We start from the raw sequence: 19,486 nt of genomic DNA on the forward strand, positions 1-19,486 counted from the left end.
GGAAGACTTAGCTGGGACTTACAGGAAGCCGGCGATAAGCAGAAAGCGCCTGGGTCCGAGAGCCAGCCTCTTACTCATGGAACACCCCGGAGGCCGGTGGTGTTCCTGCCTCAGAGCTCTGGGAGGGAGGACGTGGGGATGCGGGAGCGCAGCCGGCCCGTCCGGAGGCTCCGCATCGCTTGGGCCAAGGACGCACGTGTCCGTTACCACACGTGTTTTCTACCTGACAGGACACGCGCACAAGGAAACCGGACCTTTCTAAAGTCACCCCAGGGCAGGGAGCGCGGCGCGGCCGGGCGTGGCGGGCAGCGGGGGCGGACCTTCCTCTCGGGCTCGGTCACGGCAGGCTGGATGAACGAGAAGCGGAGCGGGCACGTGCGCCCGGAGGGTGACTCGGCTGCACACGCGTGGGCGCAGACACGCGAGCCCGAGCGAGGCGTGAGCGGACCCCTCCGCACGGAGGCTCCCGGAGTTCAGGGCCCCCAGACACAGCGGGGGGGTGGGGGGCCAGGGCTCTTACACGGGGGTGCCATGTCCCCCGAGGATGAACTTCCTGGGGTACCGGGGCGGCTGGGGGCGCTCAGCGCCCCCCTTCCGCGGACTTTCTGGGGTCTGCCTCCCACCGCAGGGAAAGAGAGCGGTTTACGCAAGCCCCCATCGAACTGACAAGAGCGTGGTGGGAAAGTCAGGGCGGTCCCGCAGCCGGGCAGCCCGGGGAGGGGGAGGGGAGGAGGGAGGAGCCCCGAGGGGAGCGGGCCCGGGCGGACCGGCTCTGAGCACGCGCACATCGCACTCCGCCGGGGAGGGGGCCGGGGCGGAGCGGGGCGCGCGGCTCCCGCCACAGCTCGGCCGTCTGCGGTCGGCGCGCCCGGAGGAGACAGGGCGAGGCAGGACTTCGGGAGCCCGGGGCGGGGCGGGGCCGCCCTCCCTCTCCCCCCCGCCCGCAGCGTCCCGGGCGCGGGCCCCGGCCGGAGGCGCGAGGCGGCGAGGTCGGGAGGCCGCGGGCCGGGCGGCCGGGGGGCGGGGCCACGTGGCCGCGGCCCGGCGGCGGCGCGCATGCCGCGTCGCTCGCGTCACGTGGTGTCTCCGGCTCCGTCAGGCGGAGGCGGGCGCGGGCGCGTCCCTTGGCCGGTCACCCGCAGGAGTCGGTCGCACAATTATGAAAGACTCGGCTTCTGCTGCTGCTGCTTCTAGCGCCGGAGCTGAGCTGGTCGTGAGGAGGCGTCCCCGGGCTGTTCCTGTCCGGCGGCTGGGGCTGCCGCCTTCGCAGACGCTTCCCGATAGATGGCTGCAGGCCGCGGAGGGGGAGGAGGTGGAGCTGCTGCCCTTCCGGAGTCCGCCCCGTGAGGAGAATGGTACGGGACCCGCACAGGCCCGGCCGGGCTGGCGGGGGAGCGGGACCGCCGGGGCCGCGGGGGGGCCGGGGCCGGGCCGGCCAGGAGGGAGGGCCGCCGCGTGCGAGCCCCGGGGGAGGGTGCCGGGAGGGCGGTCCCCGAGCCTCGCGGGGATTTGGGTTGGCGTGGCGGGGGCACCGCGGAAGGGAGCCCGCGGCGCCCGAGAGGAGGAGGAGGAGGAGGAGGAGGAGGCGCATTGCGGTCCCCGAGCGTGGCTTTCTGACGCCTGCAGCAGGTGTGCGGGACTCGGGCCGGCGCCTGCGGGGCTCCGCCGAGGCCGGGGCGAGTGGCGGGGGCAGCAGGGCTGCCGGGGAGCGGCTGGACCCCCCGGAGAGGTGAAGCCGGCTGGCCCGGGGCTGCAGCTGACCCGAGCAGCCCGCAGGGCCGGCCGGGCGGCCCGAAGGAGGAGTCCGGGTGATTCTGGAGTGAAGTTTGCGGGTCCGCGGGGGTCCGTCCCCCAGCCTGGGGGGCTGGTCGGCTCCCACGGTTTCGCCCGAGCATTTCCTCCTCTTCTGAAACTTAACGTGTTCTCATCTTCTTGTAAAGTTTTCTCATGACTTTATTTCCTGGAGATAGACTGCTTTTCAATGAAGACACGAAAGACGGCATTTTTATCTTCTAGACTGAGCCCTGGTACACTTTTCTTGCATTTTTCTAAGTCTTTGGAGTCTCCGGGAACTTTCTAAGACTTCCTTAATGTGTGTTGGGATTTTAAGAAAGACTACCTGAGTGTGTCTGGAGTATATATTAGAAATCATAGTTCCTATGTACAATTTTTTTTGAGGTTAAAATGTATTATCCTTAAGGGCAACAGCCTTGAAAACTTCAAGATAGATCGATAGATTATTAGATTGGAATTAAATAAGATTTCTAAAAGTGAATTTTTACCCATTTTTTTCTCTTACTATAAGGCCACTGGAAAGTCTCCTTTGATAAAATTGCATAAAAATTCTGGCATTATTCTCCCTCCTTCCCTCTACCCTTAGGCACTTGATATGATTTTAAAATTAATGCTAATATTTGATTTCACCAGGCACAGGTTAGTAATATGAAAGTTTAAGTTTACCAAGTTTAAATTTAAGTTTAGAAAATATACATACATATTCTAAATACACATGTTTACTTTAAAGAGTGTATGTATATGAACTTGAAATTTTAAATTTCAGGGTAGGGTGAGGAGATTTTCCCTAATAGCAGAAGCTAGTACCTATTTCCTCATTTTTTTTTCTTATTGATCCCTTTACCAAATCTTAGTAGATTTTATAGTCTCCCTAAAAAAAAAAGTCTCCACCTTAGGTTTCCTCCCTTGTTGGCACTGTTTTTGTCTAGAGACAAAAAATGAGAAGAGTTTTTATCATGGAAAGAACCTTTTAAAATTTTCACGTGTGTCATTTACGGTGATTTGAACTTAATGAAATGTGGAGAATATTTTGAATAGATTTGTACTTCATGAATTTTAGAACATGAGTTCATTTTTAGTTTGAAATAGTTTTACTTGGTTTTGAAAATCATTTTATCCCCCCATTGACTAATAATTGGGTATATTTTTCAATTGTTCATTAAGTTCTCTAATTCTTAAGAGATTTTGGAAACTAAATAAACATTGATCTATGGTAGTAGGAGTCACTGTGCTCTGTTGACGTGGAAATTAGTAAACCTTGGTTCTTTACCTTGCTCAACAATGGACTTTTAAAGTTACAGTGCTTTTTTATGATGATTCTTGTTGACATTTATAAAAAGAAATATGCAAACACATTAATATTGTTCCTAACACCATGTAGAAACAATGTTTAAGAGACTTGAATTTTCTTAACATCCTATAAATCTATAAGGCAGTTACTTAACCCTTGTGAACTTTAGTTTCCTCCTTAGTAGAACAAGTATTGACAGTAATACTTGTCCTGTCTACCCCAGGGTTGTTGTAGAGCTCAAAAAAATGTGTGTGGGAGGCCGCCCTGGGTAACCTTTTAGGGAGTCCATGTCGTCAAGACTATTTTTGTAATGATACTGCAGTGCCATTTACCTATTAAAACAATCTACCCTTTTCCAACTACATAGCTTTTTTGAGGCTGGATTTTCTTCATGTACTTCAAACAGAGCAATTATCTTAACAGAGTGAACGGAGAAGCAGATAGGAGAATCCAGCTGTCTTCTATCAAGCCAGACGTTAACGAGATGTGCAGAAGAATGTAAAACAATGCCATTCTTCTCACTAACTTTTGTTTTAGAAAGTAGTTATTTTTCCTGAAGATATTTATGTGATGGGTGTAGAATTCTCTCTAGCTGTTCCCCACACCTAGAATTCTCTCTCTCCTTGGCTACCTCCCTAGCTTCCCTTAAGTCTGTACTAAAATCTGACCTTCTGTAAGAAGCCTTCCCCAGTCCCTCTTAATTCTAGTGCCTTCTCTCTGTTAATTATTTCCTGTTTATCCTGTATTTGTTTGCTTCGTGCATATCTGTGTGATATTTTCTCATCTATTAGATTGTAAGCTCCTTAACGTCAGGGACTGTCTTTTGCTTCTTTTTGTATCCCTGGTACAGTGCCTAGTACATGGTAGGTGCTTAATCAGTCTTTATTGCTGGATTATTTTTCAATGAATTAATAAATAAATTTATTATAGTATAGTATAGTAAATATGGATAGATGTAACCCACATAAACAAAAACTCTTTGGAGTCCTCAATAATTTTGGGATTATACAGGGATCTTGAGACTAAGAAGTGAGAATGCTGTTGTAGGGAAAGCAGATAAAGGTACATTGAGCTTAAAAGAAGTCATAGTAAAATTTGGGAAGGGAAGGAACCACTGAGCTTTTCTTTTCCCCCATCACCATCAGTTTGTAGCTTGAATTAAAACTGTTGAGAGGGAGGGAGGAAAGGAACAAGTATTTATTGCATTCCCACCGTTGCTGCTCAATGACCAGGTCTGGTCATTGAGAGCGTCTGCTACTAGAAGAGCATTTCCACATGGAGGTGGGTGGACTTTTGGGTCCGGAGCCAGGAAAACCTGGATTCAAATCCAGCCTCATGTACTTAACTGTCTGACCCCAGGTAAGCCATTTAACCTTTGTCTGGTTTAGTTTTCTCTGCTTAAAATGGAAATAATAGCACCAACCTCCCAGGGTTGTTGTGAGGATCAAAGTGTGGAACCCAGGACCTGGAACATAGATGCTTAATTAAATGCTTGTTCCTTTCCTCTTTTCTATAAGATTGTCAAAGGGTCATAAATTTACACTAGAAAAGACCTTAGTGGACTTTAGTCCAGCCCCTTATTGCCAAAAGAGTTTAAGTGATTTGCCCAACATCAACCAAGGTAGGAAGTATTGGAAGGGAAATTTAAACTCAGGTTTTATGATGCTGTTGTCAGTCTTTTCACTGAACCATGATCGTGATTGGCTACATCAGTTTTGACAAACTTACATAGAAACAGGAGTCATTTATCTGTACTCACGGATCCCTGCAGGCCACATATTGACTTAGTTTTAAAATCTAATGTTATGTTGTATTGTATTTTTATGTATTTTGCTAAATATTTTCCAATTTCATTTTAATCTGGTTCAGGCATCTTTCAGGAGTGTGGTTTGGCACCTCAGGGGTAGATAATGCCTAAGATCCTTTCCAGATCTAAAATTATTATTCTATTTTTATAGTATAGTCAACCTCAGGGCAGTAGAATGTATTGACTTAGTGTTATCTGTAAAACTAAATTTACTGATTTTGTTAATATGGATTGTTTGTTTTTTCCTGGAAACCAGACATCATTGGATTAATGGGCTGGGATGGGAGGTAGTGGTGTCAGAAAAGAGGTTCGGGGGTTGGGCATAGATTGAAGACATAGGAGGAACACCAACTAGAAAAGCATAATATTCAGGAAATATGTAATATAGTATTAGAAATGAAGGGTTCTACAATTTTATTGATTTGAGACACAGTACAATATTTATGTTTGTAAGGATAATGGCTCTTCATCATCCTTAGAGAAGGTTAAGTTATACCTTGTTCGTAGAAGTTAGGTTGTACGTAATGCTTTTATACATCTGTAAAAACAGTTAATCTTTTTTTAAATGTATGTCTACTTAATCTGATAAATTCATTCAGTGATACCTGATGAATGAAGTATGATTATATTACTACAGTTTGTAAATGAATTCTTAACTCATTTATCATTTTGGGGATTCCTCATTGTAAATTTTGTGCGATTTCTAACATTTGTTTTAAGTCTTAGTATCTGTTGCCCCAGGTTGTTGGTGGTTGACCTTACAAAACTTTTGTATCAGTGAGTTCTTAAACATATTGTTTTATAATTTAATAAAGCATTTAAAATAATTTTTGATGTCAGATAACAGGCAGTATGGAATTTATTTGTAACTTGTTACCTGATTTTTGTGGGTATTGTATTGTTTTGAAAAAAGAATGCCCTACCCTACACCCCTTATTGTGTCTTATAAGTTATTTGAATCCTATCTATAATAAGTCTGCATGGTCCCTCCAATAGAAGCAGAAACAGTCACTTTCCAAAAGGACTGTTTCCATGTCCTTTTACATGTTACAAGCTTGGGCAGTCGCTTCTGTTCTTGGGGCTGCACAGTTAAATGCCTCCTGCATCTCTGCCCCCTAGAGATAGGGAAGGGCATTCCTGAGCATCACTCTCCCCAAAGATAGTGTATTTTAACTCTGGGTTCTTTGTCATGATGATACAAATAGATGCTTAAATAAAACTCAGGGAACTAGATATTAGAGGGCAGGACCTGAGAGGGCGAGTGAGAGTAACCCATCTCCCTTTAGCCTCTTGAATTGTAAAAAGCCCAGCTTCCTGTATTTGTTTACCATTCTAAACTTTGCCCTTTAACTTGATATGAGGTCCACCAACTTGACTTTGGTGGGTTTTTTTAATCACGGTGTCATAAAATTCAACGTGAAAGGTATCTTAGAGGGCATGTATGCCAGTCCCTTCATGTTACAGGCAAGGAAACAGGTTCAGTAGACAGTGGCAGTCATTAAAGAGCAGAACTGGGATTTGAAGTCAATCCTTGTACTCACTGTATGCCAGGCACAGAGCTTAGAGCTAGAGAAAACAACAAAAAACAATCTCTGTCCTCCAAAAGTTTATATTGCATTAGTTTCCAAGTCTAGTGCTTTTTAACCACCCTGCTGCCTAGAAGACTTTCCCAGCTAAGCTTCCAAAATGTTTGCTCAGTTAAACCTTATTTATTTTACCTTTTAGGGGGGAACAGTTTCCCCCAAGTAGATTAATGTTATACGCAGCAGTTGTGCATAATTAATTTTTAACATGAGATGTAGTATCCATATCAGTGAGATTATAGATCCAGATTCTCAGGGTAGAAGACCTCCTGTTCATCATTTCTTATAGCACAATAGGGTTCCATTATATTCATGTACCACCACTTGTTCAGCCATTCCCCAATGGATGGGCATCCCCTCGATTTCCGTTTCTTGGCCACCACAAAAAGAGCTGCCATCAATATTTTGGTACACATGGGACCCTTTCTCATTTTTATGGCAGTTTAGAAGACATCACTCAGTTCGTATTCTGGCTGAGATAGTGGTTTCTGTGCAGTTTCCAACTTCGGAAACTGTTTCCACATGTGGTTTGGTAATACTGCTTTCATTGCTCATAATTGCTTTGAAAAAAAATGTTTTTGAAGTGTAAAGAGGTATCTTTATTTTTGATGCATTTTAATTTTATATCACATTTATTTATAAATATATCCCTTCCCAGCATTTACCCAGTGAACTTTCCCTTATAACAAAGATTAACACAGAAAAAGAAAAATATATCAGTTCAGTAGGCCAACCAAGGCATCTCACACATCCGATGGTATATGCAGTATTCCACATCTGTACTCCCCCATCTCTGCGGTAAAATGAGGGAGATTTATTTTTTCAACTATTCTCCTGAGCCAAGCTTTGACATTATAGTTATGTAGTATACAGGTTCTTTTTATTCTTTCAGTTTGCATTATTTTGGTGTATTTTGTTTTCCTGGTTCTGCTTACTTCACTCTTGTCATGTATACAAATCTTCCCATGCTTATCTGAATTTTTCTTATGTTTCTTAATGGCACGGTAGTATATTCCATGACATTCCTTTACTACAGCTTATTTAGCCAACCTCTAATAGGTGGGTACTAATTTTTTTTTCCAGTTTTTTGCTCCCTAAAAAAGTGATGCAATAAATATTTTGCTATATACGGGACCATTCTTTCTGTCTTTGCCTTCGTTGGCATATAGTATAATTCAAATTGCTTTCCAGAATAGTTGGATTAATTCGTAGTTACACTAACAGCGTATTATGATACCCATATTCCATTTTTTTATCATCTTACCAGTTTGCTCGGTGGAGAGGTGAAGGCTTAAAGTTATTTTAACTTACATTTCCTCTTATCATCACTTTTGAGTCATCCAGTGAGAGAATAGTTCTTGATCATTTCATGAAAAGTTTATTTCTCCAGTTAGTGAGGTAAGATTGAAGAGATAACTACTCATTTGGGGGTAAGTTCATATTAAAATCATTATGACATTTGTCTCATATTTTGAATCGTAATGGAGTTTTTATGGCTTATTTTGCATATTTTTCATAATGATAGCTGGGACCTGAAAAGCTTTATTTCAGATGTACTAGCTTCTTGATATGAGCATAGTAGAACTACCACACACTGGTGTCTTCTAGATAATGATTGTTTCTGTGTGTGTGCGAGTAGGTATTTGATTTGGAATGGAGTAAAGCAGTCCTTTTTTAAAAAGTTGAATTGATGCCTTTCCCTCCCATCATTCATTTTCTAATATTAACCTCTCGGAATAGAGAACCATAATCTGTAACAAGAAATACAGTTAAGCAAAATGAAATGGTCAGATAGATAAATTTGAGTTTTTTAAGTCCTTCTATTTTGTGGTATTTCTGAACCTCCAGCTTTTTGTTCTGGTTTTTTTTTTTCCCCAGCATTTATTAAACCCTGGTAAACCTACCGGGGAATAAAAAAACAGAAATAAGACTCACTTAGCCTTATCCTTAGATTGCTTGGTCTAATGGAGTCAAAGATAAGATATATACGTGAATATAATACAAGTACAATACAAAGGATCAAGTTGATTTCTAAGGAGGGAGAGAGTCCTTTTAGCCGAGAGACCTTGTCGTTTGAGATGATTAAAGCAATCCAATAGAAACTCTCTCACATCTCTGAAAACTGTGTTCTTCTTCTTTCTCTCCTCTCCCCAGTCCTAGAGGATTCTTTGCTCTCTTCTTGCCCAAGTTAACCTTGTCCTCTGTACCTTCAAGTTAAGTTACCCTGGTCTGATAACCTTGTTTTGCCTGTCATTTTTTCCTCTCCTCTCAACTCAGTCAAAATGTTCAGCCTGTAAACATACTCAGTTTCCCTTATTCTCAAAAAGGATTCTTTGATGCTAGTCAGTCTCTACTTCCCACCCCCTACTTCATTTTCAGTATTTTGCATTCTGATTTTATCTACATTACTGTACTAAAATAGCTTTCTCTAAGCTAATAGTCAACTTATCACTAAACATGTTCTTTTTCTGATTCATAATTCAAACTCATGTTTACATGGTGATTTGAGATTTACAAAGTAATTGAATCCTAATGACACTGAGATGGTAAGGTAGGTAGGTCATCATTTCTCTTGACTTCTGTTTGACGTTGGGCCCACCCATATTTCCTGAAACAGTCTTTTTTCCTTGGTTCACACAATTTGCTTTCACGATTTTCCTTTTTCTTTTTTTAGTTTTTCCTTCTCTTCATGCATAAATGTGTTCCCCAAGGTCTCTTGACTGCTATAATTTCAATTATTACTCCTCTTCAAATGACTGGCAATTGTTATCACTACCACCAGTAATATTGTAGGAATCAATGAGGTAATATCTAAGATCCCTTGATAAGAAGGATCTGTGATACAGATTCAGTTCTGTACCATCTCTGCAGTATTTCCTCTGAATTCTATCCTGCATTTTCAACTGCCTGCTGCTGCTAGTGCCTTCCATTCTAAGGATATTTTCCATTTGTTCTGTAGGTGCCTTGTATCTACCTATGTAAGTGTATGTGTGTATTCATGCATGTGTATAGTTTCCCTCAACAGAATATGTTTATTGAGAGGAAGACTTTTCTTTATATTCCTAGAGCTATTTGTTTGCTTATTTTACATTTCTCTTTTTGTTTTGCCAGTGCTTAGGATAGTGCCTGGCATATAGTAGGCATTTAATAAATGTTTATTGATTGGCATAATAATCATATACCATAATTTGTTCAGCGCCAGTTGAAGGGTATCCCCTTGTTTTCAGTTCATCCAAAAGAGCTGCTATGAATATTTTTATACACAAGGAGCTTTTTTCTCTTTCTTTGATCACTTTGGCATCAAGGCCTAATAGTACATATGGCTGGGTCGGAGGGTTTGCACAGGTTAGAGACTTTTGGGGCATAGTTCCAAATTGCTTTCTAGAAAGGCTGGACCAGTTCACAGCTTTGTCAGAAGAGTATTAATGTGCCTCCCTCTCCCAGTTACGACTATTATTATTTTTGTCATTTTGTCAATCTTATGGATCTGAGATAGACTTTGAGGTAGACTTGGCTTTTATTTGCATTTCTCTAATAGTGATTTAGAACATTTTTCATGTGATTTTTAGTAGCTTGGATTTCTTTCTCTTTCAGCCCCTTTTGTCATCTCACCCATTCTCATGTAGGCCTTCTTCCTGAGAGACTGCAGTAGTTATTTTCCCTTTATTGTTGAATGTTGACTTGACTAGGTCATTTTATTTCACATTTACCATGAAATCTCTTCTCTTGGTTCATTCCCTACAGCCTTCTGGATTTCAGTTGCCTCCATCAACTTACTCCTTTCCTTTTGAGACAGGATGCTATCAATTGAGGCCCGGTGCAGTCTCTCAGCACCAAATTCCTGTAGATTATTTGTATTGTAAGATCCCCATTTCTCATTATAGATTCTCTCTCTCTCTCTCTCTCTCTCTCTTTCCTTCTCTTTCTCCCTCTTTCTCTTTCTCTCTCTCTCTCTCTCTCTCCAGTATCTCTTCCCACCACTGAATCAAGATTTTCCCTTTTCTACTATTTCATTCCCTTCCTTTGCCATCTTACCCTTTCTCATATTCTTCTTTCCAGAGATTATAGGAGTTATTTTCGCTTTATTGTTTAATATTGTCTTGAATGGGATACCTCACACATTCCTCTCTATTTCTCCCCCTTTCCCTTCATGTGCTCTCCTATTTTGTAATTTAGTCTTCCCACCCACCACCACGCAAAACAAAGATTCACCTACAGGTGGAGTATTATGAAATTAGGTTTCAGGTCTATTCCTCTACCATCACACCTTCACCCTTATGAAGATAATATTTGCAAAAAGCACTTAGCACAGTACCAGCCACATAATAAGCATTATATAAATGCTAGCTATCATTTAGATAATACAGAATAGATGGAAAGATAGTGTTGGAAGAAAATGCACTGTCAGTTGGTCAGAGAGAAGGCCTTATGCAGAGAGTGATGTTTGAGGTGAGTTTTGAAAGAAGGCAGGGATTCTCAGAGGAAGAGGTGAGGAGGGAGACTTTTATGTAAGGACAGAGGCTCCAGATGAAATGCTAGTTGTGTGAAAGGTGTTTTGTATAGGCCAGTGTGGCTTAATCGTAATGTTTGGATGGGAGGGAAGAGTAGGAAGACTAACTTGGTAGGAAAGAACGTGGCTGTGAAGGGCTTTCAGTGCCAAACAAAGGAGTTAATATTTGACCCTGCAGGGAAGTTGGAGTTATTGGAGTGTGATCAGTAGAGTATGGAGGTGCCTTTGCTTCAGAAAAATCCTTTTGACATCTCTGGAGGACGAATTGAAATAAGGAGAGACTTTGAGGAGGAGAAACCACTTAACCTCATGGAATAGTTCACATGAGAGATGATGAAGACATGTATCATTCTCAACTCTTCATTCTCACTTGAATCCCATGTCTTCTCATTTCTACCTTAATATCTCCTATATGTCCCCTTTTCTCAACTCATATAGCCACAACCCCAGTTTAGTTCCTCAGCACCCCCTACCTGGCCCAGCGTAGTAACATTTTCACTGGCTGTTCTCTGTTAAGTCTACCCCACTCTAATCCATCCTGTGTTTTGCTGACAAGATGATTTTTCAGAATTCTATCTCTGATCATGTCACCTTGTTTATTGAGTTCCAGTGGTTCCCTGTCATCTTTAGGATCAAATTTAAAGCCCTCAGATTACATTTAGCTACTTACTCGACGTAAGATTACCTTCTGTGTATCTCGTTATTTGAAGGTTGTCTCACTCATTAGAATGTCAGCTTCTTTAAGTACGGGACTATTTTTTGCCTTTCTTTGTATCTTAAGTGCTTTGCCCACCTAATAAGTGCTTAATAAATGGAGAGAATGGAATAAATAAGAGATGTAGAGAGATAACAAGGTTCTGTGCCTAAAGCTCTGGTAGTCAGCCAACAAACATTTATTAAGCACTTACTGCGTACCAGGTACTGTTCTAAGGGTTTAGAATACAAATATAAGCACAAGAAAGACAATTCCTTCCCTCAAGGAATTTCCATTCCATTGGGAAAGGCAGAACATAAAAGAAGCCAAAAAGGAGCGATGGGACTGTGTATAAAGTTTAAAGGAATGATGGAGAAATCCAGAGAAGTGCAGACTGCATGGGAAATGAAGAGGGAGCTGGGCTTTCCTTACATGAAGGTTCTGGGAGAAGCCCTCCACCCTCCAATCCAAAGTAGGCCTCAGAGGCAGAGGATACTTCTGAGGTTATGGGGATGACGTGATCTTCCACGATAAATGGGTTCCTGCGGCATGCTGGAGAATCCCAAAGTCTTACAGCCTGGGAGGAAATGCACAGTAATAGTACCTAGATGGCGCAGTAGGAGAGCACTTCGCCTGGAGTCAGGAAGACCCGAGTTCAAGTTCAGTCTCAGACACATACTAGCTATGTGACCCTGACTGGCCAAGTCACTTGACCTCTCTTTGCCCTCAATTCCTCCGTTATAAAATGGGGACAGTAACAGCACCAGTCTTGCAGGTTTATTATGAAGATCAAATGAAATAATATTCGCAAAGCACTTAACTCAGGACCAGGCACTACATAAATGCTTGTTCTCTTTCCTTCTCTTCCTCTCTCCCTAAGTAGATTTAGAAATTTATGTAGTCATTCAACCAGCATTTTTACAAAAACAGAATATGTGTAAAATGGAAATAAAAATATGCATGCTATAACAATGAAATGACAGCCTAATATTTTGAAGGCAAGTCACTTTATATGGTATCCACTGTGATTCTTTGAAATCTTAGATGTGGACCAATTGATAATTAGGCTTCACTTTGTCTCTGCATTGAAGTGGAAGTAAAGGAGGGTTGAATATAAAAACTTTCCTCAAAAAAAAAATTGTAACTTTCTAACAGTAAATCACTATAATTTATCATCACCATAAGGACTAACTTTTCTATTTATTGCCTGTGACCTTCACTGTAGAATGATCCTTCCTTTCAAAGTGTTAGCACCTAAAATTGATTTAAGATTTTTGTAAAGGTGAATTACAGTTTATACTGAATTGGATATTTCCCTCATTTGCATATTGAGTTAATGATGTATATCTTTTACTTTAGGAGAAAATTGATTTCTAAGTTTGTTTTTGAATTAGTAGATTTAAATTTTGATTTAGTTTGAAACAGTTTGGAAAATTGCACTAGAACTAGATTAGGTTAGATAAATATTTGTAAATTATTTGGAAAAGTCTGTTAAATGATGAACTTTGTTTTCTTAGGTCTTCCCACTTTCTTTAAAGAAAATAGATCTCCTCTCACACCAAGATACTTCTGGAATTGTTAGTTCTTCAGGTTTTTATGCATGTAAATTAACCAAGCCTATAGTGTTTCAAAGGGTGCATAATTTTGAATGTATTGTTAGGAGGCATATAGTAACTTCCTTGTTCAGCGTCTGTAGTGATCAAGTTCTCTGTAGTTTCACTTTTCTGAACCTAGTTTTTCTGGTTTTTCTTCTGTTAAATACAAGACAGGGTTGAGATAGGTGCCTTAAAGCACCGTGTTTCAGAGTAGAGTAATCAACTAATTGCATGGTTTATTTTCAATTTTGTAAAATCAAATTATCTATAATCTTTATTAAAGAACTTTTTAGTTCTCTAGTATCTCTTTTCTGCTAGCCCAGCTAAAAAGTTTATTTAGAGAATTAACTTCCACTTTGATACTTCTGTGGGTCTGTGATCTTATATTTCCTCTACTTATGCAGAAGTGCCTTTAAGAACCCATCAGCACCCATGCAACTCCCATATCCCTCCCCAAATCTTCCATTTAGCAGAATCCATTTGACATTCTGAAGACTTTTTCCCCTAGATTAGGAGATTCTTATTCTTTTTCTAAAATCTTGTTAACTGTGCTCAGAAATAACTGATTTCCTTTGTAATCCGGTGTATTTTATGCATTTAGAAACATTATTCTTAGAATGGGGTCCATAGACTTCACTATAATGCCAAAAGGGATCTGTGGCATAAAAAAAGGCTAAGATCTTCTAATAGGTGGAGTGAATTTGGTAGAAATCTAGCCCTGATACCTATTTTCTCAGGAAAGTCATATCACAGAATGTTTAGATCCACCATGCCCTCTCTTCATTGCTCATTGGAGCTATTGATTGGGATTATAGATTTTAGAAAGAGTAGAGGGTTATATATAATCTATAGATCAAAAATCTTTTTATAAAGTGAAAATCATTTATTAAGCTCTTGGGTACAGAATAGTGCTAGATAATAAAGGAAATGTAAAATACAGATAAGAAAAGATCTTGTTCTCAGGAAGCTTGCCAGTTTACAGGATATAGTAATTATAATATAAAATGATACAAGTTAATTAGCAAGGTACAAAAGAACATGCTGTGGGATGCCCACTATCACCACTACTATTCAGCATTGTACTAGAAATGCTAACTATCAATAAGAGAAGAAAGAAACAGAGGGAATCAGAATGGGCAATGAGGAAATAAAACTGGCCCTTTTGGCAGTTGATATGATGGTGTAGTTGAAAATTCTAGATTCAACTAAAAAAATAGTTGAAACAGTTAATAATTTTTAGCAAAAAAGCAGAATATAAAATTAGCTCATATAAATCATCAGTTTTTCTCTGTATTACCAACAAAGTTCTGCAAGAAGAGATAGAGATATTTCATTTTACTGTAGAGAGTATAAAATAACTTGGGATAGACATATAAAATATCTGCCAAGACAAACTCAGCTTAATTAATATTTGTGTTTATAACACACAATATTTTTTATACAAATACAGTCAGATTTAAATAATTGGAGAAATATTCATTGTTCATAGGTGGGCCAACCCAGTGTAATAAAAATGATAATTCTATCTAATCTACTTATTCAGTGCCATCCCAGTTAAACTGCCAGAAAATCATTTTATTGAGCCAGGAAAAAAATAATAAAATTCTTTTGAAGGAGCAAAAGAGCAAGAACATCAAAGGAATTAATGGGGGAGGGGGAAATGTAAAGGAAGAAGGTCTGGTAGCAGCAGATCTGAAACTGTATCATAAGGCAGTAATTGTCAGAACTGTCTTGTACTAGCTGAGAAAGAGGGGTCGATCGGTGGAATAGAGGACACAGTACACCATAGCAAATGACTACAGTAATGTAGCCTCTTATTTTGTAAATGTAGAGATCTAAGCTTTCAGAGTAAGAATTCACTAATGGGTAAAAATTGCTTGGAAGACTGGAAAGCAGTTTGGCAGAAATTAGGTATAGACACATCTTAAACTATTTACTCTTAAGATGAGGTCAAAATGGATACATGACCTAGACATAAAGGGAGATACAGGTAAATTAGAGAGTGTGGAATATATTACCTATCAGATTTATGGGTAAGAGAAGACTTTATGAAAAAACAAAAGAGAGAGCATTGAGGGATATAAAGTGGATAATTTTTATTACATTAAATTAAAAAGGTTTTGTACAAATAAAACTGTTGTAGCTAATAAATATGTGTTTGTGTGTATATATATATATATATATACACATACATACATACCTATACACTTATACATATATGTGTGTATAGACAGTTTCTTGCATAAAGGCCTTATGTCTCAAATATATAGAGAACTGAGTCAGATTATAAGAATATGAGTCATTCTTCAGTTGATAAACAGTCAGAGGATATTGAACAGGCAGTTTTTGGAAGAAGAAATCAAAATTTTATATAGCCATATGAAAAAGTGCTCTAAATCATTATTGATTAGAGAAATGCAAATCAAAACAACCCAGGGGTATCATTTCACACGTATCAGATTGGCTAAAATGATAGAAGGGGGAAATGACATGCTAGAGAGGATGTGGAAAAACTGGAACCTCAGTATACTGTTGGTGGGCTTGTGAGCTGATCCAGCTATTTTGGAGACACATTTGGAATTACACCCAAAGAGTTATAAAACCGGGTATACCCTTTAACTAGATCTATTTCCCAAGGTGATTAGAGGAAAAGGAAAATGACCTATATGTTATAAAATATTTATAGCAACTCCCTTTATGGTGGCAAAGACCTGGGAAACAAGGGGTTGCTCATCATTTGGGGAATGGCTGAATAAGTTGTGATATATTGTTATGGATTAAGAATGATGAGCAGGTTGGTTTTAGAAAAATATGGAAAGAAGTGTATGAAATAATGCATTGTGAAATCAGTAGAACCAAGAAAACATTCATAAAGTAACAGCAACATTGTTAGAAATTAGCTGTGAATGACTGAACTCTTCCGGGTAGTGTGGTCATTCAAATCAACTACGAAGGATTTATGAAGGAAAACACTGTCCACTTCCAGAGAAAGAACTGGTACATGAAAGTATGTGATTTATGGTTCCACATATGTTTCTATGTCGAATGTTGACCTTCTCTAATCCAAGGCTGGGAGGGAGAGAGACAGTTTGGAACTTAAATGCAACAAAAACAAATACATAAATTTTTAAGGAAAGAAACTGCTGTGTAAAGTACAAAGGAGGAAGAACTGTCAGCATCAAAGAAGTCGTTACTGCCTTTGCAGTAATTTTCAATGTGTGCTGAAATAATGTGCTGTGTGTATGTAATCAGTTAGTAACTGGTACTTTTATAGCTCTGGAAAGCCTGATAGTGTAGTCAAGTCTCACCTTAGATTTGTTACTTTAACTGTTGCCTTATATATTTAGAAGATTTTTCATAGGCTATATAAACTTTTGAAGGGACATGTTTGGCTTAGGCTATTAACTAACCTTGTAAGCTTCTTGAGGGTGGGAAGTTTTTTTCTTTATACTGTTACTAAGTAGGCCCTCACTGAATGTTTGCTGATTAAATTATATAATTGATTATGTTGGTAGCTACTTCTGTAGGAGCATTATTTTTGGAAAATCCTGGCCATGCTTCACTTCACTTCACTCCTTCCTTTCTGACCATCTCCTTAATATGCACATACCCTCCCCTTCCCTCCATTCCCTTAGATTTTTCTGCTGTGTTTTTGTTCCTGGATGAGTTATGTCAGTCCTTCCCTGTCCCTATCTTTCTCCCTGGCTACCACTCCCCTATTGCTGTTTATCTCTGCAAAGTGAGTAGAATCAGTGCCATATACACCCTGACTATAACTATTTTGTTAAAAAGAAGAAAAGGCCAGATGTTGTAGAGTTTTGGACAGATCTAGAAGAGTGAGAATGAAAATGAGAGAGAGAGAGAGAGAACTCTCACTTGGTTATATTTGCCTGTCTTTCCTCCCCCTACTTCCTTCCCCTGTTCAAGAATTCCATTGTTTCCCTACTTCCTATAAAATATGAAGTTCCAACATTTAAGCAGTAAGTATTTATTAAGCGTTTACTACATTTCAGTCACCATGTGAAAATAAGTAAACCTTGGGAATACAAAAAATAAGGGAAGATAACATATACCTATATAGATATGTACAAGACAGATAAAAACAAATCAAATTCCAGATAACCTTGAAGGGGTAGATAGACAGTAATGGGGAACTGGGAAAGACCTCATATAGAAAGTCACTGTAGAAATTGAACTGAGTCTTGAAGATAACCAAGAATTCCAGGAGGCAGGGGTGTTATATGTAAGAGAGAATTTCAGGCATGGGTGGCAACCACTGCTGTCCAAGGCATCATGGATGTGATTGGAAATAGCAAGTAGGTCAGTAGGGCTGGACTATAGGAGCATATAAAGGGAGGAAGTGTGTAAGAAGATGAAAGATAGATTGGGATAGGCTGTGAAGAGCTTGAAATGCCATTTAGAGTTTATATTTGATACTAGAGGTAATATGGAACCCTAGGAATTTATTGTTTGGGATGGGGGTGACATGGTGAGACCTTCCCTTCTGAAAAATCACTTTGGCGAGTATGTGGAAGATTATATTGGATTGAGACAGGGAGACCAATTATGAGGTTGGAGTATGTATGGAGAGATGGGGACATATGGGAAAGTTATTGTTGAGGTTTAAATAGCAAGACTTGGCAGTTGATTGGATATGGCATGAAGTGAGATATAGAGGATGAAAAATAGTTTCCAATCTAGGTATCTGGAACAATGATGGTGCTCTAAACAGAAATAGAGACCTCCAGAAGAGGGAAAAACTGGGAATGGCGGGAAGGAAGGAGGAAGGATGATAGTGAGTTTTGCTTTGGACATATTAAATTAGTCACTTGGAAATTGAAGTTATAGTTCAAGAGAGAGACTAGAGCTTGATGTATGGATCTGAGAGTCTGGGAAGTCAGGAAAAGTTAATGGGGTGGATGTGTTGACAATTAACAAGAAAGGAGTAAAAGAAATAAAACTTACTTATGAACTCACTGTTTTTGGAAAATCCTAGCCATGCTTCACGTCACTCTTTATGTATGCACTTATATCCGACCTTAAATTCTGAAGGAACTTAAGAAAAAATTTCTGAAGGGAAATGGCTTTGTGCAAGTCAAGTCTCCGTACTTTTCCAGTAGTGTTGTTAAACTCAATTCAGTGTTCCTCAGTTGTGTGCAAAAAAAGTGTGAGATCCACTGGAGAGGGATAATGCATAGCTGACATGTAAAGGGCTTTGTATCTTAAAACATATAGAAATATGATCTGGTGTTATTATTATGATTTATCTCATCCTCATTTTCATTTATTATTATTATTGTTAGCACTACCTTGTCATTCTAATCTCTTCCTCTAGTGTAGTTCATGTAGAAATGATCTTGAGATAGGTCACTGTAATTGCTATTTTTTTATGTTGAATATTTTGAAAACAGGAGAATAAAATGACTGCTTTTTACAATTGAATAAAAATATTATTAGCCTGTAAGGTCATCTTACATTGACTCATTGAAAGCATCTTCATGTCAGCTCCAGTAGCAGGTCAGCTCTAGCAACAGACAAGATGATGCACTTTATCCTGTTACCACATGATTTTGATTTCTTCCACTTGGTGTCTTATATTTTTGCAAGCTTTTCATTCCATGTAGCTTAGAGATTATGAGTATTTGGCATGACAACATGTATTAAAAACATTGTTTATAAATTTTATGAATTAATATCATATCTGGTGGACAGATATGGGCAGCAGATTTGTCTATGCTGATGCTCCATTTACCGTACAGTTTATTTCTTTATTTCTCAAGAATATTTCAAGGTCTTCGTTTGAAATATAGGCATTTGTTGTCTGTCTGGTTATGAAGTGTAGTGATCATTTGGTGTCTGAATTTGATAATCAGGTTTTCTCTTGCTAAGTATTTGGCAAATGTTAAATTTTTGCAACTTGCAGCTACAGATTGAACAATTTCTATTGCTTCTGTAGCTGGGAACTAACATTATCTCTTAAGGTTTGCAAAGTGGTTTTGATCCTCATAAAATTAGGAGGTAGGTGCTGTTATCCCTATTTTACAGATGAAGGAGCTCAAGCCCAGAGAATTTTAAGTGTGTTTTCTAAGGATCAGCACAGCTAGCAGTCTTCTGGAAAAGGATTCAGACTTTGTTTTCTGACTTCCAATTCCAGCACTCTAGTCACTGTGCCACTTAGCTGTCTCATCAAGGAATGTAGAGTCTTTAAAGAT

General features: G+C 39.9%; 1 protein-coding gene across 2 annotated transcripts in view; it reads left to right on the forward strand.

Annotated features, from left to right (window-relative positions):
• Positions 1-1,049: 1,049 nt before the first annotated feature.
• Positions 1,050-19,486, forward strand: part of TRPM7 (transient receptor potential cation channel subfamily M member 7) — a 139,304-nt gene continuing 120,867 nt past the window's right edge. For both annotated transcript variants that reach the window (XM_072624262.1, XM_072624263.1), the window contains exon 1: positions 1,050-1,355. In XM_072624262.1, coding sequence (XP_072480363.1) covers positions 1,353-1,355 — 3 coding nt within the window. In that variant the 5' untranslated portion in view covers positions 1,050-1,352. The remainder of the gene's footprint in view (positions 1,356-19,486) is intronic.

Source organism: Notamacropus eugenii, chromosome 7 (genome assembly GCF_028372415.1).
Source record: "Notamacropus eugenii isolate mMacEug1 chromosome 7, mMacEug1.pri_v2, whole genome shotgun sequence".
Taxonomy (NCBI): domain Eukaryota; kingdom Metazoa; phylum Chordata; class Mammalia; order Diprotodontia; family Macropodidae; genus Notamacropus; species Notamacropus eugenii.